The following is a 24,115-nucleotide window of genomic DNA, read 5'->3' as shown; positions in this document are numbered from 1 at the left end:
ACAGCTACAGTGGAGGGGATTTAAAAGAAAAAACTGTGGAGAGGAAAAAGGGGGAGGAAAAGCAGCAGCTATTCACAGCACAAAATCTATTCTTTGGCACAACCTTTCAGGTTAAATGCAATATGATGTTTGTTTACAGAACCATAAACCTGATTATTAAAATAACAGTTAATCTAGGATAAGCTATTTCAGAGTCAACAAGCTCTACCCTCAAACTTCATTCTACTACTGCTCCTCGGTCACTGCAGGAAGCTTTCCACAAAGGTATTATGAGCTATTCCAATCTCCAAATGAAAGCCAAAGAATTCCAGTGTGTATCTTTAGTATACCTTGGGAGCATAAGCAACAATTCAGTTAATCTTTCAGGTCTGACAAACAGCTATCCTGACTAGTCCTACACTAGTTACATGCAAGCCCAATACCTACCACAGCGGCTACCATGGAAACGGCTGTCTGTCATGTGCATGACCAGAGGGGCTAACTCATCGGTGTGACATAAAACAGCTCAAGCCAGTCTAACTGACTGCTCCTCAGAGTGCAACTATAAGGTAGGCGACAATGCATCAATCTTGATGACAGCTTTCAGCAAAGAAACAACTCGATTTTTTCGTCTTATTACTGCAAACCTCTCTTAAAGCTATCTGTCCATAACATGGTATCGCCTTGCTGTATATTCTGCCCTCTCCCCTGTGAAAAAGACTTCAGTGACTCATTCTCTTCCATCAACTTCTCCAAAAGAAGTCCTGCTGGAAAGCCTCTGGACTCCATTACAATACACAGCAGGTGACACGTACAAAGAAGCAACTGAGAGATATTGCAAACACTAAGAACAGTTAAATGTTACTGTATGGCAGTACAGCGTTAAATGTACAGCATCTTTCGAAAAAGCAGAGCACAAGTCTTGCTGAAATTTGATAAACATTTTAAGCTTTCACTGCCAGGGAGAAATTATTCAAATATTTATAATGAATAATAAAATAAAAATTAAAAAGTATGGTACTAGAAGGTATCACATACGGAAATAATTTTCAAAGATACAAGTCAGTCTATGTTCAATCCTTACACTAGCAGTAATATTTTATTAGAAGTTTATTTTTAAGTGCCTTTAAGCCTGAATAAAGGAAGATAGAAAACATTTGTACTGAAAGACTACAATGGACTTTTAAAGGAAATCTATTGGCAATTCTCTACTACCTACCATGGCAACAAAGAAAAAATAAGAAAGATTTTATTATCAACTGTGTTTATATTGAACCTAGAAAAATAGCATCTATGTAATCACTGAAACTCCCCTCTCTTTTGTACTACTTTATTATTTTCTTTCTTGATAAAACTTGGTAGTTTAGAAAAATTACATGCAATAGCTGAGGAAAAAAGCCCTGAAAGTTTAGTTCAATAGTACTTGACATACTGTTGAGCTGAAATTAGGTCAACAAGCTTTGTCTGTTTGGATAAACTAAAGCCATGTTAGCAATCATTTGTTGTAAACAAACTATTTACAAATACAGTATTTCCTTTAACTATTATGATATGATCCAATTTGAAGAAACACAGTATGTTCTAACAAGAATATAGTTTAATCCACCAAGAAGAAAAAAACAAAGCAAAACAAAACAAAACCACTTTTCTTTGATCTCTAGAAAACTAATGAAACTTTACAAAATTAAAATAAAGATGAAACTCTTACCAAGGCTGGAAACCACAGAGCTTTCTTTTTATCCACACTGAAGCAGTCCACACACACAACTTTTCCCAGTAACTCATCACTTTGTTTCCTATCATCTTCATCTTCATCGCTGGAAGAGGATGAAGATTCTTCTTCAGGACTAAACAACAGAAAAAGACTTAAAACTCAACTATTCAAAACCTGCCTATTGTAATTACTGGAGACCCAAAGCTGTGCTTCTAAAGTACAGGCATAAATAATAGTGACTTGATGTCATGGTTTAAGCTCAGCCGTAAATCACGCAGTTGCTCTCTCACTTCCCCTCCTTTCCTTCCCCCACTCCCGAAGGGATGGTGAAGAGGACTGAAAGAATTTAATTCCCACGGGTTGAGATAAGAACAGCCCAGTAACTAAGGTGTAACACAAACCACTGCTGCTACCACCAATAATAATAATGATAAGGGAAATAACAAGGGAAGAGAATACAATCGCTCATCACCTGCCGACCGATAATACCCAGCCCGACCGAGCAGTGATCTAGCCCTTCCGGGTAACTCTCAGTTTACATCCTAGGCATGATGTGCTGTGGTATGGAATACCTCTTTGGCTAGTTTGGGTCAGGTGTCCTGTCCCTGCTTCCTCCCAGCTTCCCCTCCTCCCTGGCAGAGCATGAGACTCAGAAAGTCCTTGGTCAGACTAAATATTTGAGCAGTAACTAAAAACATCGGTGTTATCAGCGCTGTTCCCAGGCCAAAAGTCAAAAACACAGGACTGCACCAGCTACTAAGAAGGAGAAAAATGACTGCTACTGCTGAACCCAGGACACTACAATTGCCTGTTAAGTATTTGAGGATAAAATCGAACTGAAGTATTTATATGGATATTACAGTAACTCAAACATTACAAACTCAGAAATGGACTTCCGCATGTAATACATGCAAAAAAAAACCCCAAACAAGACACCACTGTACATCCACATGAAGGAATAGAAATGCACTGTCAGGACATTCAAAACTAGAATTGCGCCTTAGTGAAGCACTGTTCAAAAATATGGCTGCAGTTGTAGTTTTGCATCAACATTAGCTAAACTGTTTTGGTTTTCTTCTTAATCTATGCTTGTACTCTTAACAGCCATACAGAATAAAAAGCTATTTTGAGAGAGGACAAATCTCTGAAGAAGAAACATCAGCTATGAAGATAAACAGCAAAGAGATTAGCAGTCTATCCTGAAATAGTTCTTTAAAGATGTGCAGTGAAGCATTTTAATGCCCATTTCAATTTCACATTGAATGAAGTGTTGGAATGTAAGCAGATGGGCAAAGGTGTAAAGACATTTTGATTAAAAACGGTTCTGGTTCATTGTCTTGACTGTCCCAGTACAAAGTGGCACCTGGGTTTAACCGTACTGGGAGTCTAAATGTACAAAAATATTCCAACTATAGTTGCCTACAACTAATTAAAAATACCAAAACAATAATAAAAACAATAACAATAATAATAATAATAAAGCCCAAACAAAACACAAACAAAAAACAAACTACCACCAAAACCAAACCAAACCAACACTCAGAACTCCTGGTGCCCACCCTCTTTTGTTACTAATTACTTTGAAAAAAACACTGGAAATACATAGTGTGTTCAGTAACCACAACAAGCAGAGTTTTAAAAGCTATTTTCCATTTTTCACATAACTAGTTCTGTGCACGAAGTTCAGTATTAACAGAAGACTCACAATTAGCATTGGTGTAAAAGAAGAACACTGATTTACAGTATTAGGTGAGTTTTATTTTCCCCACCTTAATTTTGTGTTATCATTTGCAGTGCTCATAAAGCATTGGGTTGTTTTTTTTCCCCATTAACATCCTTTTTTAAAGTAGTGATTTCTTTAAAATACTGTATGAAGCCCTGGGCTTTGAGAAACTCTTGTTGGAAGAGAAGTAAGGCAAGGACTAGAGAAAAAGCCAGGACTATTTTAGAGAGACTTAAACCTAGCTCACACCAATATCTCTGCAATTTGTCTTTTTACTCAATTCAGTCAATATTAATCATAAATGTATTGTTCCTGCCATAATAATGACCTGTACAAGAGAAGACAACTTGACATCAAGGATGCTGTAGTCACATTCTCTGTGCTATATGCTAGCTTTTTTCCATCTACTTCCTTAATACATCACAAATTAGTGAATCAATAACTGAGTAAATTTCTAATACCGCTACATCTAGGGGGCTATATTTATTTCAAACAACTGAAATGATAGAGCATGAAAGGAAGCATGAGAACTTCCCTGTCACCCCAGCCACTACCACCTCAGAACTTTAAAAACAAACAACCCCCACCTCACCAAACCACAACCACCCACCCACCCACAAACAACAAAGAGAAACAGTCAGTGGAGTATTTATCACTGGGGTTTTTTTCCAAGATCACAACTACCAAGAATTGTAGCGCCTAGGAAATCAAGTCACTGCTCTTGAACTCTGTTTTTCTATCAATAAGCTTTGCTGCAAACCCTACTACTGTTCACCTATTTCTAAGAGAAATAGGCAAGGACTAAGAGAAATAAGGCAAGGACTACAGAAATAGTCTAATTTCTAAGAGAAATAGGTGAGACCTTCAGAGACCTTGAAATGAGAAACCAAAGGTCTATATGAGGATTCTAGTACCTCCTACAAAGACTTCAAATTAGCTGGACATAGACTGCATTGTAATGGTTTTAGTTTGAGTCCAAAGCATTTATAATACTAATATTCTACTACAGGGAAGCTTCTGAATTTAGCTTAACAATGTAATTTCACTTGATATCCAACTTTGGTTTTTTACTTAAATAACAAAATCGCGAACAAAAACCCACCTTGCCTATACCTGGCACTATTTTAAAACCTGATTACATTAAGACTTGTAACTTTTGCACGCAACAATACAAACAAAATTGACTTTCAGTCTGAATGCTAATCAATACCTTTCATGTTTTTTGAATAAGAGAAACCTGAACGTAGCTACACACACTGAAAGCTTCAGAACTGAAAACATACAGCACAGATATAAAGATGTTAAACTTACATATGATTGGATCTCCTTCCTCTGTTTGTTTTCTTCCCTATAACAGGAGTCCCAAAGTGTTCAGGATTTGTCAGTGGAAGCTGATCTAATGTCTGTTGAAACGAAAAAACACATATACATACACATATAAAAAGCCTGGTATACGCCATTCTCCGAACCATGAATTTGTATTATCTTGTTAAAATAATTGTTGTCAAAACAGAATTATAAAAGAAATACGTAAGTACGGCATAGACAGCACCATTAATTTTTAAAAATATAGTGGGGTTGTTTTGCTGGGGTTTTTTGGGGGAGAGGGTGTGGTGGTTCAACGTTTTCTCCCCACCTCCACATAATTAACTTTTCCAACACACAGACAGTTCTTCTCAGAAGTCCTGCCTTTCAACTATTCAAAGACAGAATTAAGTGTCAGGTTATCAGGTACTTTACTGACCTGGAATACTCCATCTCTACAGGATCAGTTCTTTGCTTGTCCTATCATCAGACTAAAAACCCCATCATCTACTTATAAATGAGCAAGATCTCCTATGTAATGAGACTGCTAAATAACTCAGTAGCAACAAACATGACAAGTTAATTGTATTTTTGTTAGTAATTCATAATTTGATATGGGAGAGAATGATTCTAAAACAATTTTGAGGAGGTTGCTATATTGATAATTGAGAAAGTGCTAACTGATGCCACATAAACATCAAAACAAAAAGAGAGGGAGAGAAAGAAAGGACTTTCTGTGTTCAGGAAGAATGCTAAAGCATCAACAGAAGGACTCCATGGACATGCAGCACCTACTTTCCCTAAGACTGCTGCTATTTGTTTAAATGATTCCAAATATGAAGGCTCCTGTACCGACAGGTTTCTTGTGTAGCCACTTACACTTTTTCTTTGAAAGAAGGCATAAAGCCTTCTGAAGTAAAGAGCGGACTCTAAATTACACTTCTGAGTCGTGTATTAATTTTTAAACATGAAACGCCAACAAGAATCTCAAAAGTATTCTGTGCCAGACAGAACTGGACATAGAGACAATAAAAATGGCTTTTAAGTCTTAAAGTAAATGCATGATTACTTCCGAGGGCGGTGGACATACTACAAGATCCCACACACTTCAAAAGTCAGAGATGAAGCTAAAGCAGAAACTAAATATAAGATACTATAAGTATAATATAAGTATAATATACATACTATAAGTATAATATAAGATACTATATAAGAAACTAAATAAAGATACTAAAGCATATTTATGTAGAGAAAAAAATATATCCCAATCTTCAGTAGCTTTCCAATAAGCTTACATGATTACATAAACCTGCCCATCAGTCCAGACTGTCTTACATAATAAGTAGGAATAAACCCTCATTGTGAAATCTCAACTATCTGAAATTTGCTACAGTTGCCTGCATACTTTAGTAAGCAAGTCACCTTTAAGAAAATGAACCAGCTTCAAAATACTGGTAACTCTCTTCAAATTAACAGGTAACAGTAACTTATAATTTGCCTTTTAAAAGAAAAGGAAGGACTGAACTATCAAGTTTATCAGCTGTTACAGATCAGGCTTGATCATTTACCTAAAATCCAGCAGAACTTATGTCCAAATATATATGTTAATTTTTTCATGTACGATCTTTTTTTTTTTTTCCCCCCAATGAATACTTGGATATTTTTATACACAAAGCAAAGTAGCCAGACCCCACAGACTATATTTTATGTAACCCCCATTTTTAGCGGCTTGGATGTACATAACATACCGAAGACTGAGGTACTAAAAATATCACTTTAATTTTTTTCTAAATAAAAAAATGTCATATAAAAATTCTTTAATTACCTCGCTTTCAGCAAAATGTCTTTCTCCTTTTAGACACAGGGAAGAGCGTCTAAGAGTCTTCTCATCACCATCATCAAATACTGTCGCCAGGTAAGACGTGAGGCAAGGAAAAAATGATTTTTTTTAAATAAGTGATTGATCAGATGTCAGACAGATGAGATATATATTCCTGTAGCCAGTCCTTAAAACAAAGCTGTGCACCTGGATACTGCTGCATATTCAGTAAAGCATTCGTAAAGATCAACGACATACACAGGCTGCTGTCTCACTGTAGCTACTCCACACCCACATATGTTAAATGCAATCTAAAGTAATCGGTAGTTGAGCAGACAATTCATTGATTAGGACAAACCCTAAAGATCAACACAAGCTAGAATCAAAGAAATATTGCTCAAACATTTTCAATTTTTACAGAATTTCATCACGTTACCAGAACTCCTACAATAGTCAAATCCAAGCTGTGCTTACTGTGTGAGGAAAAGCTATAGTTAAATGTTGTATGAAGTTCAACATCTTTCTCTGACTCAACAACCGACTCTTTCTCTACTGACTACAAAACAACAGTGACATCAGCCCAAGGAAGATGACAATTGTCAAAGTGCAATCATCAAAAACAGCTGTAGTGAGAGAACTGTGGAGCTCCTGGTTTCTTGATTTTCTGCCACCTCTGCTATCCCCAGATCAACTGGAAACAAGTTCATAACACATCTGTCCCCAGCTACATACTTAATTTTTTCGCATCCTGAAAGGTACTGCTCACATTCAAGGTGGAATCTTCAGAAGCTGGTAAACTGATCATATATAAGGTAAGGTTTTGTCAAGTCTCCTACAGGTACTTCATGGATAAAAACTTCATGGCAAATTTTGACTCTCAGGCTATGCTTACACTGTCCAGTGGGACAAGAACCGGCTTCTTCTCCCCACCAGTGGTAATTATATTCTTGTTCCCATGACCTTAAACACTTTTCTGGGCACCCAACCCCAAGATTAGATCAAAATACTACAAAAATATTTCAGCAATTTCTTAACATGTCTCTTTCACCTTCACTCAAATCTTCTCTTCTGTCCATCAAAGTAATGCCAAGCCTGACTCTTTCAGTCTCATTAGAATTCAATTATGTGGTAGGAAACTAAAAATATATAAACACTTCCACAAATAAGAGTCAAAATAACAGCATTAGGAGAATTGAATGGCTGTCAACTAGCAAAAGATGCCTGGCAAGACCACAGAAATTAATTTTCAGCCATGTCTGGCTTTCAGATAGTGGGTGCTATACTCTATTTTCAATATTTACTAATTCAAATAAAAATACACAAAAAATAACAAGGAACATCAAAATTCTTGAACAGTGTTTATTTGATACAAAAGTAACTTCTGCCTAGTTCTGATTTTTTCTCATGCCTATCTAAAAGTCCGTACTGCTGATGAACAGAATTCCCCCTTGTGACTGCCATTCCCTAGTCTGTGTACAGTAATTACACTACAGTAATCGTTGAGTACTGTTTAGTGATAAAATATTATGGATGCGCATCTGTCACTTCCAAAATTTGTTGAAAAGTATCAAGGGTAAGAACTGCACAAGAAAACACATAGATTTGGAGCTGCATCTCAAACAGCCAGCACATAATTAAGCTTCTCCCTTTGTTAAGTGGAGAAGAAGGCAGCAGGTTCCTAATTCAGTTTGTGTTAATTAACATAACAGTCTCCTTACATAATGAGAAAGTAAAAAAAAAACAAACCATAAATCTACCCACTTCAAGGGATAAGCTGACTACAACAGAGGTAAATCCATTCAGAGCTAGGTAGGTAGCCGCATTATGTACCCTTATGGTAATCTGCTTGTGGCCTCTTCCCTGCAAGAGGCATTCTTAATCTTGGTCTGTTACATGAATCCATTCAAAAGAAAAGCTTCACCTTCCTGAAAGACTTGTGTGGCCACCATAGCACACACTGCTGTGATGACATTCTAATCTAATGGAACATCCTCAAAACAGTCTGCTGAGCAGACATACAGGAGTGTGATACGTTTAAGAACACCTACTCTGAGACTGCAAGGGAAAAAAAAAGAAAAAAAAGGAAAAAACAAACAAACAAAAAAAGGCAACTGAATGCAAATAAAACCACTTTGAATTCTGAGAAAAAGCAATGTAATGACAGAATACTCCAGAAGGAGGTAAGATTACTTTGAAAATGCACAATTCTGAATTTTTAGTAAAGCAAATAATCTTACAATTTTTTTCTTCCCTCACAATAAACAGAGTTAAATGTTAGAAGTATCACTTAAACTTTCTAAAGACATGTTTATATGAATGACAAAACAGTATTTGGCTACCAGGACAGGAGTACCTTGAACTTTTTGAGTTTTGACAACTAAACTAAGGGCGCTTCATGTATTTACATAACCGTGTCATACTAATTTAAAAAGGCTATATATAACAGTTGGGGGCTCTTTGTGGGTTTGGCTGTTTATTTATTTAATTATTTAATCTAGTTCCTATACTCCTTTGGTAGAAAAGCAGCACCAAAAAAGACATGTAGACAAACTGACGTATAATTCCTATTCAGACAACATCTTATGAACATAAGACAGACAAAGGTGCTCTTGAAGCAACCTTGCCCATACTTTAGTGTTAGAAGAGTTCTCATGCAGTCCTAAATAATTATTCCTTTAAATGCTACATGTTACTGCTGCAGTGGCATAAACAGTCTTAAGTAAGCACTTCTGGAAAGGCCCTATTTCAGATCTGTCCCTTCACAAAGTTTTTGATCAAATCACAAAGTTTTTGATCAAATCACAGTAATTTTATTCACAAAATCATTAACAATGCAAGTACTTCTCAACTAGTGCTAGGACAACATTAGGTAACTGCTGGTTAAGATGTGTGCTAATTCTGAAATCTGGTAAATGGCAACTACCCCTTGAAGTACGACTTTCACTTAGATCTGCAAAGTCATCACTGTCTGTAAAGATAATTTCAGTCTCATGCCACTTACTCTCCTGACAAAGATTATTCTAATTAGCCACTGCTAGAGTCACTTCTCTTTCAAAGTGCTTTATACAGCCAGCAGCTGTGCCACTTACTCTGCAAGGTCAATATGCTTTTGTCTACTTTTATCTATAAAACATGGTTTCTGGTCTCAACTCTTACATCTCTTCTTATTTTCTCTAGTTCAGGATTTTTGACAGACATCTACTTTGATTTACAAACTGCAACTCCATGACACCTACCTACAAAATTTTATCTACATAGACTCCTATCGTATTCTTCCTGCTGAACTGCTAACCTCATGCTTTCCTAGAAGGACAAACATATACAACAGTTCTAACACCAACCACACCATTTTGTTCTTGAAAGCTCTCACATCTGATCCACTCCTATGTTAATTACAAAAACACTATCTATATTGTTAATTCCTGTCTTTATACCTCATGTTTCACATGATCCTAACTTGGTCTCTCCTTTACTTTTACATTCTACTTCTCCAACAAGAAAACAGATAGTATTTTCTGCAACGCTTCTCTGGAAGGACTTATCTAAACTTGCAGCTCTCTTTCCTTCTAAAAGGACTACAATTAGGGAAAGTTAGTCTTTCCCTAGATGTTCAACTTCACTTCACATATAACAACCCTTAATATCTCAAAAATGAAGTCTTGCTAAGGCTCTTTCAAGACCTGGTCTTCATCTTCCCATGTCCGAGGTCCTTCCCAAGGAAGGGAATACGTAGCTCTCAAGAAACAACGAATCTCCTTAGTACCCTTAAGACTAACAGATGGAATATATACTTTCATTCTACAGTTGAACAGTTTTCCAAGATAGACTGATTTACCGGTACACAGCATCAAAGCATAAATCTATGTATGTAAAGCCTTTAAAAAATATTATAATTTTTTTCAAAGCTGTATTTGTTTGCGGACATGTGGATGCATCATCTAAAGTCTGAAATGTCATGTTAAAAAATAGGAAAAACAAACAGAAAAAGACTTTTTAGAAAACAAGCTATGCCTTTTTTTTCACCAGGGTGAAGCCTGAGAGCAAGGAAAAGTAAGTATTGCAGCCTGTGTTTTAAAAGCACTTTTTTTTTTTCTTAAGTAACTATGACAGCGTATTTTGCTTCAGAATATTTAACAATAGCATATTAAATATCTAAGAAGCAGTTACCAATTATAAAGCAATTCACTAGGTCTTTATTTGGGGTCCCAATTTCATATTGTGAGGGGTACAGTTTCTCATAAAACCCCAAAATAAGAAGCTTATTTTTCGGGGGGGTTTAAACAAACTTTGAATACCTAAGCATCTCCAAAAAATCTCTCTCACCATGCTTAAGGTATGTTCAGGTCAGAAGCTTATTTTTAAGTCATAAGTTTTATTTAAATACATAACCATTTCTCTTACCTACAGTGTACCAACTTGCATCTGTTAATTTGTTGATAACTGCTTCCTGGTATGTTCCATCTGGATTCTTCACTTCCACAACAGTTCCCACCTAAAATACAAAAGCCACTTAGCACTGGAGAACTTCTAAAACAAGCAATAAAGTTAACACTTTTGTATTTAGCAAACAGAGAAATAGGTTAGAAATTAACTACACCATGCTTTTCCAGTTTCACTTGAATATATTTGTATTCCTCAAAACTTCTTTGTTTCATTCCTCTAAAATAAGCCAACTAACTGAGCCGATTATTTCCTGCCAGCAGGTGGGGAACAAGAACCAATCTGAGTGATGTCATTCTCTTCTGTAAGAGCTTGCCCATCAAATCCTCTAGCTGAGTTTTCCAAAGCAACAGTGACTAAAAAACTCACAGCCAGCCAAACTTCTTAGCTTTAAGGCCAAAAAGAACAGACTTGCATCAGCTTGTATGCTGGCATCCCCTTTAGCTACAAAGGAAAAAGTTAACATGAAGAATATACCAACTCTAGCTCTGCAGCATTCCCTTCTATGCTTCATGGTACTATCTGGCCTGTGTAATAAATAGAACCTTCCACTTTCACCCCACACTGCATATATACTTATGTCAAATAACTGAAAAAGAATGCTTTTTAAAGTGTTAGCAAAATATAAAACAAATTTATTACCTTTAGAGGACCCTTTATGTGGTCATCCTGCACTTCCACTGTTGAAGAATCATGTCTAAAAGTTACCTAAAAAATATAATTTAACTAATAATCACTTGATACAATTGAGCAGCATAAGCACACGCAGATGTCAGTAGACCCTTCTCTCACTCTCACTTTACAGTTAGTCACCATAATCGTTCCACTTGCTGAAAACTGTTTCGATCATGTATTTTAGAAATACGAGGACACAATTTCTTAATCATCAAAACTTCCAAAATATTTATCTTTCAGGAAAGAATCATTACATCTAAAAAGAAGTAACAGTTTACCAACAATGTTTAACAGCTCAAAATGATCTCTGCAGTTCTCAGTGATTTCACAGTATCACAGTATGCTAGAGATTGGAAGGGACCTCCAAAGATCATCTAGTCCAATTCCCCTGCCGGAGCAGGAAGATTTGAATTCTGCTGCTCTAGTACCACATCAAGAAAGGAAAGTTTGAAAAGCTCTGAGCAGAAATATTTTTTTAAGAAACATTCATATTTCAATGCTCTGAGATAAAACAGTTTTAGCACCTATATCTAACCCCATATTATGAGGGCTTTTGCTGAGTAAGACTCATTTCCCCTCAATCACAGTTGAAAAATTCACACAAAAAAAAGGTACGGGACACTGCTGTCAACTAAAAAAAATTACCAAAGAGCCTTTAAATTAATGTCAGCCTAGTCTACACACTGCTAGTTAACTGGAAGTAGATGAACAGTTAAGTCTTCATTCTTTCGAAACTGGAATAAGTAAATTCTGTAAGTATTTTCAAGGTATTTTCCCCTGGTTTTGGCTGCATATTTAATCCTATGCATGCTGTGCTCAGGAAAAAAAAAAAAAGTCTGGGAACCCAAACTTATGATTAAGTTATCCGTATTAGATGCTACTGATATCCACCATTCATTTCAGGAAAATTAACTTGGTCACCCTGAAAGTTACAGGATCCTCCTAGCAATTCCACTTGAAGTTTAACTTCCACACTCAGGGAAATAGAAAAAATTCTGGCGTTACATTTGATGAACGTATGTACATCTTATTAACGCATACAAATGATGTTCTAATGTTCAACACAACACTTTCACTTGGTGTAAGTATATGAAGGTTTATTTACTGTTCATAATAAGTAAGAATGTAACATGAGATTCAGCTGTGTAACAGTAACTCTCACCTACAACAATCCTACATTAAATCTGAGGACCTGGCTCACAAATGTACTCAACTCGCTTTTTTTGAGTTTCCCTCTCAAAGCACAGAGCAACAGCAAAATTTCCTTCAGCACAACAGCATTCTCTAACATATATTCGCTTACTTAACATCCTCAAGAGAAGCATTTAAAGAGTCTGTAAACCCTGAAAAGAGCAAACACAGCACCTACAACCAGGACAAAGGAGCACCTACCTTGACTGGCTGATTAGAACACAAATGTACTAAAATGCTTGACTACCTTCCAGGTGCTATGTAAAGAAATAGTCATCTTGCCCATCTCCTGATAGAACCACAATACATATTGTTGCGAAGGTATGCTCTTTTTAGAGCTGCATCATCCCACCTACTGATGACAAATACTTTCTGTCCGCCTGACAGACAACATCGTACTTTGCCATCTGAAAGCCGGGCACATGATTCAGGCTAGGAATTAACTGAGCAAATACTACTCTTCTGAAGCCTGACACAAATTTACTCCTCTCTTTTAGGGGACTTATCTAGAAATCAAAAGTTCAGTTCAGAAGCAAAGTAATCTGAAACCTGTGGTCACTGCTGGTTCACATAAAATATCCATCATATCAATTCTGTTTTAGAGACATCTGGTTTTATTTATTTTCTGTAATTCTTACATGCCAAGTGCAAGGTCCTACACCTGGGTCGGAGCAATCCCAGGCACAGCTACAGGTTGGGCAGAGAAGAGATTCAGAGCAGCCCTGCAGAGAAGGACTTGGGGGTGTTGGTCGATGAGAAAATGAACATGAGCCGGCTTCAGTGTGCGCTTGCAGCCCAGAAAGCCAACCATATCCTGGGCTGCATCAAAAGGAGCGTGACCAGCAGGTCGAAGGAGGTGATCCTGCCCCTCTACTCTGCTCTCGTGAGACCTCACTTGCAGTATTGTGTGCAGTTCTGGTGTCCTCAACATAAAAAGGACATGGAACTGTTGGAACAAGTCCAGAGGAGGGCCACAAGGGTGATCAGGGGACTGGAGCACCTCCCGTATGAAGACAGGCTGAGAAAGTTGGGGCTGTTCAGCCTGGAGAAGAGAAGGCTGCGTGGAGGCCCCATAGCACCCTTCCAGCATCTGAAGGGGGCCTGTAAGGATGCTAGGGAGGGACTCTTCATCAGGGACTGTAGTGATAGGACAAGGGGTAACGAGTTAAAACTTAAACAGGGGAAGTTTAGACTGGATATAAGGAAGAAATTCTTTACTGTAAGGGTGGTGAGGCACTGGAATGGGTTGTCCAGGGAAGCTGTGAATGCTCCATCCTTGGTGGTGTTCAAGGCTAGGCTGGACAGAGCCTTGGGTGACATGGTTTAGTGTGAGGTGTCCCTGTCCATGGCAGGGGGGTTGGAACTAGATGATCTTAACGGCCTTTTCAACCCTAACTATTCTATGATTCTATGTATTTCACAGCCAAAAGAAACGCTATCCAAACCCATCAGCCAACCACAATGCACTACAATGAAAAGCAAACAAAACAAATTGTTATTGTGTATTCCAGAATTTTTTTTTTCTTTTTAAAGGATGCCTTGGGGCTTTGACTCTTTTAGAGCAGATTTTTGATACCAACAGTTTTTGCTCCTTGAGGTAATTTGCCAGTGTGGATCCCTTTTGTCTCAGACAGAGATCATGATTCAGCACATCATCCACGTGTTGAGATTCCGCTGGAATCCCCCCTTCCTTCACCATCCTGAAAACAGTCCTGGTAAGCTCTACACAGAAGATGATTCACTAGTTTCTGTTTAATAAAGACACACAGTTTCTTTTGAAACTTCTGTGAAGGTGCCCAAATACAAGTGGGTGTTGGTGATGGTGCTAATTATTTTAGGAGACATTGTCAAAATAAACTGGCTAAAATAGGTCTCTAACAAAAACTGTAACAGATCCTATGAAACGGATTACCACTCTTTAACATCGAAAGTCTTGCCCATTAGTCAAATCTGCTCTGCCTTCAACACTTCTCACAGGCCCAGGCAAATCTTAAGTTTTACTGCTTTCCATGACAAAGTGTGTAAAATTCTGTAACAGGTACAGAACCTGTGAAAGGCTGCTGAACTGTGAAATACAATACCTATTGTTTCTGAAATGATAAACACATAGCACTTGGGTTAAATTGAGTAAAACTACTAAACTGTACTGGTGATGGAAAGGTTATTATGAAGGTATCCCTCAACAGTAGTCTCAGAAGAACATTTCATTAGAAGCAAGCAGGTAAAAGGAGATGCAATTAAGTTTATTTTATTTGCACAAGGGTGACATGAGGCACATCGACAAAATTTTGTTGACATCCTCCTTTCTCAATAGAGCATCAGTCATAAAACTTAAATGAAAGCTTCAAACTGAAACTGATGTCCTGAAGTTAACTGACTTGCCTTTTCCTCTAGTAGTTCTAGGAGAATAGGGCATAAAGCATATTGGGACCAGAAGAAACTGTTCAACAAGTGGAAAATAAATGCAGCAGGCAAAGTACTAGAATTTCAAACAAAGTACACCTGATAATAAGAATCCTGGTTAAGAACCAACACTGGTAAGTCTGCATGTGCCAGAAAGAGCTGAAAAGATTTTTAGAAAAAAGCCAAGGGGTCACTGTTAAGTTTAGGGAATACATGTTCCTGGTGGAGGAAGGACAATGTAAACAGATATTGTTACAGCACTTACACACAAAAATCTCAACCACAAATCATATTACTCTACAAAGCAACAACAGTACTGGGGCTTAACTGCCCTAAGCTATACAGTTAAAGCAAAGAAACACACAAACTTGAATCCACAGGGCTTTAGGCACAGGCTCTACAAACAACTTACAGTAAAGATTCTATTCCATTTCAAGATCTTTCTACAAAACATAGCAGTGACCAAACTGCAAGTAATAAACCCATAAGAAAATATTTATCAATTAATAAGTGCAAGTGGTCATCTAAGAAGGCGGTTTGAAAGCCCTCTGAAGAGCTGAAAGCAGTTAAGATTTCACTGATCTAAGCAAAACATAAGTTCTTGTATCTGTTAAATCAAGTTAAATACTGACACTTAACAGCTAACAGTCACTTAAACTCAATGGTACTGTAAAGCACAGAGCAGATGATGCTGTTCAGAGCTATGAAAGATCACTAATTTGCTCTAAAGACTTTTTAAAGATTCGAGATTTAAGACTAACCTTCATGTTTACATTACTATCAAGTAAGTGACAGTAGTGCTTCTGATATAAGGAAAGCAAGTGCCTGGAAAACATACAGTTAAGATACTTTTAACTTAGGTCTAAGATAGAGAACAATGTTTGTGTTGTAAGTCCATGGTGTCATAACAGAATTTAGTAGTCTTACTAACGAGAGTGAATTATTTCTTTCCACCCTTCTAATGAGTGAATTACGTCTTACCATCCTTCTAATTATCAGCTAGTTTGGAGACAGTGACTCTCAAACATCTGCTAGCTTGGGATACTCCTTGTCTGCCCATCCTGTTCTGCTTGCGATAAATTTTGTACGAAGTTCACACTGCTCTAAATCTTTGCCAGCTATCAGAAACTTACAGATATGGCTGGTTTCAGCTACTTTTGTGATTCCTGGGACATCCAACTGTGCCAAAGGTGAAAAGTGCACCGTGAGGAAGACTGCTTACTTCATCTTGAAGATCCCTGTCCACATGAGGAAGACTACTTACTTCACCTTGAAGACCCCTGCCCACGACCATCGCCATCGGAGAGCAGTGCGCAAGCGCCAAAAGGGAGAAAACTTATGATAATGAGTACCTAATCTAATTGCAATATCCCTGCTCTCTCAGGAACCTAATGAATATGCATAATAAATATCTGCTTGCATAACCCCTCGGTGTGCAAGTTAGGAGGAGAGATCCCCCCTGCACCCAGGCCTGTAATAAACATACCTGCTTTATAACTATCTCTGAGTTGTAGAGTCTGATCTCAGGCTTCACTTCCAACCAGGCCTTTTGGAGATAGCCTGCGCTCTCCCTCATATACACTATAGGCAAAAATCAGCCATAGCACAACAGCAGACTCAAGTAATGCATGACAGTTCATGATGGAGACTCTTCTGTAACAGGTTATCACCACTCACAATTCACGCATTTTCACTTTCATTTACAGTAGATAAGAAAAATATTCTGCCACTACAACTCTGTTGCAGAGCAACAATCTAATTTATGTTTCATAAATGCTTTTGATCCTTGCTCTTATTGCATTTCTGTATGAAGTTAAGAAGCAGAGCAGAAAAATAGTACCTTCTCCAACATTACAAGCTTTGAGGGCAACATTATCCAAACAGAAATAATAAGGCCATTCTCCAGTGTAGACTTACTATATAATAAAACCAAGCCAACCAATGGTCTCTTTATTTCTAGAAATAATACCTTAAATTTCCAAGGGATGTTTAAATCTCTTACATTCCCTCTCTGATTTTTTTTTTTTGTATTGCATGTGGCTTATATTGATTCATTCAGTCATTAACTACTCATCATAAAGATTAGGTGAGATCCCCTACTTGCTATTCTGCAGAACTCAAATATTCCAAGCCTTTGCTGGAAGACAGCAAGTTTTCATCCTATTCCTGAAGCATTATCTAGTTGCCACTACTAAATGGCAGTGACCCATATTCCTGAAGTAAAAACCCATATTAAACCTACATTGAGGAGGTTTAGCTATTTTCTAATAACATTCAACCATAAGCCTACATTTGTCATATTCTGATCAATTACTTTAAGGTCAGCCTAATGGCATTGAAGGCCACAAATACTGAATGCAAGCAGATGACAAAGCAGTGAAAGAAAGAGAATGTATTTAATTACATATAGGTGGGCAGAGCACCTCCCTTCCCAAAAAAGATAAGCTTATTGTTATTTCAAAGACTGCACTGCCAGCCTTCAAAGAAAGGAAAGCTGTCTTGAGACTGTAAAGAAGTTTCATGTTGTGCCATTTTGAACACTGATGACTTTTTTTTCCCCACACACAAAAAGCGTCTGCAGGAAAACCACATACCTTGACTTTGACAAGTCTTTTTGCTGTCTTGATCTTGGCTTCACAGAAGGCTCCTCTATACTTTGCACTCACATCGGTGCCCACTGTGAGATAGGGAGGCTCATCAATGGCCTGGAACAGAAAACAACTGGGTTTTAATTACTAGCCACTGGCAATATAGCTGTCATGGTCTCACTAGTTTTTCTGGACAGAGCATTACAAACAACCCAATAAAACTTAGCATATGTGTATCACTGCAGGAGAAACACAGAACACAACACTAAGCTCATGTAGTGACTACCATAAATATAATAAACTGGTATCACAGCTGTCTCCAACAAGAACCACATAAGCCTCCAACCTCTGCACCATCTGAAGGCACAGAAGATGATCAGTTCTGCTGCAATAGTGAAGGTGAACAAGTGTTCTACCTTCTCCTTTAACTGCCTCAAGATCTGGTGAGTCTCATGAAGACAGTGGTGATTTCCCTCAGATAATTACGGTTCATTTTCATTAGTAAGTAGAACAACTTTGAAGACACTTTGCTTTTTCCGCTTTTGAATAAAGAAAATTATACAGGCAGGCGCTCAACATAAGATTAGTCTGAGGGTTAAGACAGTAGCAGTAGAATAAACACACAACAAAAGTGAAGGACCCAGACAAAATACAACATTTTGTAACAAGCAGCAGAGGAACGGGTGATACCCACACAAGGAAACATATAATAGGAGGGAAATAAATGTTTTCAGGGGTTAGGAGAACATGGGTCTGATTAGTCTGAGGTGAGCTCATGAAGGCTCTGTTCCTCTCTCATACAACTTCGCCTAGCATAATCTGTGGAGGAGATTCTAGATAACTGAAACACTTCTCTATCACTTCACAGAACATGGGTCAAAAGAGAGAAGGCAGAAGGTGACAAGCAACAGGAGCAAGGTACATTTCAAAGAGCTGCAAGCCTCCATACAGCCCAAAACCAGAGCTGGGTTCTGTAAGCCCACATCATGTTTCTGCACTCCTACAGATTCAAACACAACTTACAAGAGGCAATTCTGGCACATCCAGGCTCTCTGTGGGAAGAATACAGAGATAATCTCCCTCACAGGTTTCAGAGCTACTGTTCGATACAGAGGTGCTTGCACTCAGCAGCAGGTAATACCCACTGGCTGTTTCTAGCTCTAATACTTCAGAAGTAAAGGTATGCAAGTATGTACCTGAATGCTTTGATGAATTATTTTCAGAAATAGAAGTTGTGCAAAACTTGAAATTGAAAGTCATGAGATGCTACGGTGTTAATTCTACATTAATGTTTTACCTTGACTCTGTTCAAGTCTACCTCTCATTTTCAGTTAACAGCATATATTTCAGAGTACTAGGAAACTCTTATCAACATGCACTTGTTAAGATCATCAGAAACATGAACGTTCTAATGAATCCCTCCCTCTCTGCCTCTGCATGCATGGTGCGTGACTGCATGCAGAGTAGTAGGATATGCTACTCTGGTAGTAACATATTCATGAACATGTATCTAATCCTATTCCGGACTCAACAGTAAAACTCAACTGAGATTAATGAGGTATCTGTTAAGAGTGTTGGGATTCTGAAACTCACTCCATCCTTGCTTGTCTAGCAGTACTCTCAGTAAAGTGTACTAAGTAGTGGCTGCTTCACACAATGTAAATCTGAAGAGGGGAAAAATTTGAAGAGATACATTCTCTTGCAAAGTCAGTAAAGGTCTAAGAGGGGAGCATCCTTCCTGCTCTTCCCAACGCTTTAGTGAAGAAACTCTTTCACTGCTTCCAGCACAGCCAGTAAATCTTTCAAGCCAGTCAGTCTTCCAAACTTAAAAGTATGGAGTATGGAGATTACATTTAAAAGACAGACAGATCCCAGAAGGGTTCACAGAGATGCACATAGCTAGAATTCCCCTAAAAACAAACACTTCAAGAGCTGGTTATGTCAGTATTAGTCTATACCTCTCTCTATAGCAAATCAAATTCATAATTCTAAGTTCGACTTACAGAGAAGAAAGTATGCTTTTTCTTCCCTACAATACTGGGAACTAAACCAATCTGCAATCTGAAGCTCACATCTTCACCTGTTTGGAACCTTATGGCAGAGGAACAGGCAATTCAACAATCAAACTTTAAATCAGAATTTTAAGTTCTTATTAAGAGTATAAACACCAATATTAGTGATTACTTTATCACTACTCTGGCTTACTTTTTAAAGCTTCTCCCAAAAAAGAATATTCATTTGAAGAATGAACATCTGTAAGAATTGATTTCTGTTACTACCATGGAAGTCAATCACTAGCCTAAACTTCCTGACGTTGCTTTCACAATAGCTAACTCCTTTCCCTGGAATTAGCTAATCCGTACCACTGTAAATAGAGTAATTTAAAAGAATAGCAACCATATGGGCCATTTGCTTACCACTGTAAAAATACAGTACTGGCTTTTGAGAAGAAATTTTATACTGATGAAATGCATTTCTGTAATTACCACTATGACTCATTATATATTTTTAAATAACCATGCAAAATCTTCAGTGGATACAATTTTTTTTAAAACCGTATTATTCTGTTGAAACACAAACTATGTGGGCTTTTTTAGCCAAATCACTTGACTGAGATTATCAAAATACTTCCCTCTGACTGACAGCATCAGTGGAAAGTGGTAAATTAAAACAACTAGAAAGATGTGATGCATCACAGAGAATGCAAACTAGAAATGTAAACAGCAGCGATCAAAGTCTGGCATTAATTTCAAATAGTCCTCACCACAACTTTGTCATTTTCACGAGCTCTAAATGAGTCACCTGTTCTCAAGCAGGTTTTACTCAATTCCACCAAAATTAGATAGAGATTAAAAATAAGCATACAGCTATTTTTATCTTCCTGTTATCCCTTCTCTGCGTTGTGCTTACATCATTTAATAGACATCCTTACACTCGGGGTGAATGTGTCTTTGCCTATTTAAGTCTCACTTGCTTTGGCAGGATTTGTTTTTATTCTTTCTTTGCTGTTCAGTCCAGGATACCAGAAATAAAATATTATGTTAAAATGCAGCTAAAATCTGAAAACATCATTCAGCAATCTTCAAAAAGATGTTACAAGTATATTGAAATTATCTTAACAAGAAGCACTGCAGACCTTTAAGGGGATGGAGGAGACCCAATGCTGGACAACCCTAAAATAAACAAGCCTTCAGATTCTTAAAATTATTAAAGGCTTCACTTTGAGACTACTGTACTAGTCTTACATATTGCAGTGTCCAGATCCCTGGGCTGCAGTCTCAAACTTCATTTTATTTTAAACCAAGGAAAACTGAATTCGCATTTACATTTTGGGCCTGGACTCAATCTTTTGCACTTTATAATTTGTAAAGAAGAATCATCTTTTCAGTGGGACATCATAAAATCATCAATAAACTTCTGCTCAACAGAAAAACTGAGAAGTATGCCCTGCACACACCATCATGCATTTATAATGAGATCATGAATTTCATTCATTCAGAGCAGCTTCAACATACACCGCAGATTTCCTATCAGTATTTCTATGTCTCTATACTTTCTCAAAACATCCATCAGTTCACACAAGAAGAAGAAAAGGAAAAGTTGAAGTTGATGGTAAATTGATGGTAATCTCTAGGTCTGCTTTTTTAATAATTTTTTTTAAGTACTGGCAGAAGGCTGGTATTTAAGTTCCTCATCAAAACCACCCACCAGGCGCTTACATGGGTGATCGCCGTTTCGTTTTCATTAATGATCGGGCCACCATAAGAACAGCCGGCTCTCCCAGGTGACAACAGGAGATGGGACATCCTTCTCCACACGGAAACCGGTGAAGGGCTGTACCGGAGGCATCGCTCCACGCGGGACTGTGGGGTACAGCCTAGCCGGGCGCACTGAAGGGCTGTTTTGGAAAGGGGCTGGGGCGACACCTTCTCCAGCGTTTGCTCCAGCGGGGTGGTGACTACTGAAAGCTGAACGCTACAAGCTGCGGACAGCTAGTTCGATGCTCCGGCTTCGCAGTGATTTCGTTTAGCTCCCTAGGGACAGCCACTGCAAGTCGCGCCTCCAAGCGCACGGCCGGCCGGGACTCCCGCAGCGGGCCCTGCCGCTTTAAGAGGAGGGGCCCGGGCCGGGAAGCTGCCAGAAGTTTCTGTCTGGCCGAGCCGGAGACGGGCCCTGCCGCCCGCCCTCCCCGAAGGCGCGCAGGGCTTGGGCAGATTAGCGCGGATTGCCTTGACTAAATTTGTCCCCTTAAGGCGATTGCCGGGCAAAGCTGCGCGGAAGGATTTCCGCGGCTGCGGTCCGCCCAGTGCGGCTCTGCAGCCCGCACCGAGCTGAGGGGCGCCGGGCGGCGCGGCGCGCTGCCCCAGTGGGTGCAGCTCCTCCAGAACGGCGCTAAATGCGTGTTCTGTTGTACACCCCAAATCAACACTTAAAAACCAATTTTAATACTTCCTGGCGTACTCTCGGGTGAGAAAAAACTGATAAAAAGAAAAGCGTTTCCTGCAGTTTTGCGCTGTCCATTAGGTTATCCAAACTAATGGACACCTGCCATACTACTACAGAATTCAGTTTTATTAATAGCAATAACGATGAATAGTTTCTTTGCTATCTCAATTCACAACTGCTGTGGACGAACAGGATTTTCTACAGGCAGCAGAGGCTGCCGCAGCTGAAAAGCTGTTTTCCCCCTGAAATAAGGAGCAGTCTCTAGGTGACCAGTCAGCAATTTCCACCAATTCAGTGGCTGAATTTTCTTTGGCAGGCAAGGCAGGCTGCTTGAAGGGTTCTGCTCCAGCCTCCGGGCCGATTATGCCTGGAAGGACTAATAAATGGCTGGAAGCCCACATCATAAAACAACCTGCACATCTTCTGCATTTGGACATTCACATCAGTATTAATAGTTCTGGTCTCCCATGTGTGAGCAAGGAAACACACTGAGCCTGCAGAACATGGAATAAACATTTTAATGCTGCAGTCTGAACCGGTAGCATCAGGCTTTTTCATACCTTTTATGGCTGCTAAAGGGGTCAGTTTTCCATTTTTTCTAGACATTGAGATGTTTTCCATCTATGTGAGATGAAATCATCCTCGCACCTCCTCTGTCAACTGTGCTGCACTGCTGTATTCGAAGTCTCTTGTAAAGTCTGTCACGCAGTACAACAGCTGATAGTAACTGCTTCACATTGTCCTTTGCCTGTAAGCATGTCTAATACAGCATGTGTGAATTTTATTATTTCTATCTTCTAATCTGTATTTCCTCTGCACCACACAGGATGTTCCAAGTAAACCACATGAAAACAAGATTAAATATTCAATCTAGAAACACAGCAGACATAGTTAGTAGGAAAGCCTGCAGAACTGCTTTCAGATTCATATGCAGAGTGAAAACTGGGCCTGTACCTTCACTCTCTCTTTCATATCTACAAAGTTTGAAAAGCCAAGATTTCAGCTTGTATTAAACATTCAAAATTCAGTGTTTATCCTACAAGACTCGACTCAAGAAACTAGTGAAACATTTTCAAGAAGCAAAACGAAACCACACGAAAAAACCTACCACCCAAACAAAAAACCCACAAGAAACCCCAACAACCAATCAACAGTCCCACAACTGCCGAAAAGGACAGACTGATTTTAGTTTTTAAATGGAAATTTAACATCTGCTTATTTTCAATATCCGAAGTTTAGAAAATGCTTGTACAAGATTCAAGATCGCCCACCCCTGCCATGCATCCAAATGCCTTTGTTTAAGAAAGAAATGTCACAAGGCTTAACATCAGATTTTTTTCTCATCCATTCCACACAAGAGGAATAGTTGCAAAACCTTCTTCTGCCATGTACAGTAATGTGAAGTATTTCCAAAGGAAGTGTTTCCTCATGGCTTGCACACATTCCATAATTTCAGATGGAAGCGCCCAGTTTGCCAGCAAAACCATCCCATACATACTTGACGATTCCAATTATAGTCCTCAGTCCCACAAATTAGTGAGAAAACCCATCAATAACAGCCTATTCTTCAACCTCAAACCCAGCCAGATCCTTAAATCTTCTAATGAAGGGCAAAAGTTTCACATAACCGGTAATGTAAACTTGCATTCCACCCTGCAGAATTAGCAGCCACCTCAAAGCCATTCAACAGCGTTTCAGAAACCATTGGGGCAACAAAGGCTCAAAAAGACTCAATTTTCAAAATACTTTTTTTTTTTTTTTTTTTTTTGAAAATAAGGGTAAATCCAACATCTCCTACGCAAGTTCCGATTCCATGAAGAACTGTTTCCATG

General features: G+C 38.5%; 1 protein-coding gene across 3 annotated transcripts in view; it reads right to left on the bottom strand.

Moving 5' to 3' along the window:
* ARID4B (AT-rich interaction domain 4B) overlaps positions 1–24,115 on the bottom strand; it is an 88,564-nt gene that overhangs the window by 40,909 nt on the left and 23,540 nt on the right. For 2 of the 3 annotated variants that reach the window (XM_080615736.1, XM_080615734.1), the window contains exons 3-8: positions 17,844–17,954; positions 11,623–11,688; positions 10,942–11,032; positions 6,547–6,626; positions 4,728–4,819; positions 1,688–1,826 (exon numbers count right to left, since the gene is read on the bottom strand). In XM_080615736.1, the coding sequence (XP_080471862.1) occupies positions 1,688–1,826; positions 4,728–4,819; positions 6,547–6,626; positions 10,942–11,032; positions 11,623–11,688; positions 17,844–17,954 (579 nt within the window). The remainder of the gene's footprint in view (positions 1–1,687; positions 1,827–4,727; positions 4,820–6,546; positions 6,627–10,941; positions 11,033–11,622; positions 11,689–17,843; positions 17,955–24,115) is intronic. The other variant, XM_080615735.1, reaches the window with a different exon arrangement.

The sequence above is a fragment of the Psittacula echo genome (genome assembly GCF_963264785.1).
Source record: "Psittacula echo genome assembly, chromosome: 4".
NCBI classification, from domain to species: Eukaryota; Metazoa; Chordata; class Aves; order Psittaciformes; family Psittacidae; genus Psittacula; species Psittacula echo.
The sequence above is the reverse complement of the archived record's forward strand: the minus strand, read 5'-3'. Positions and strand labels throughout refer to the sequence as shown.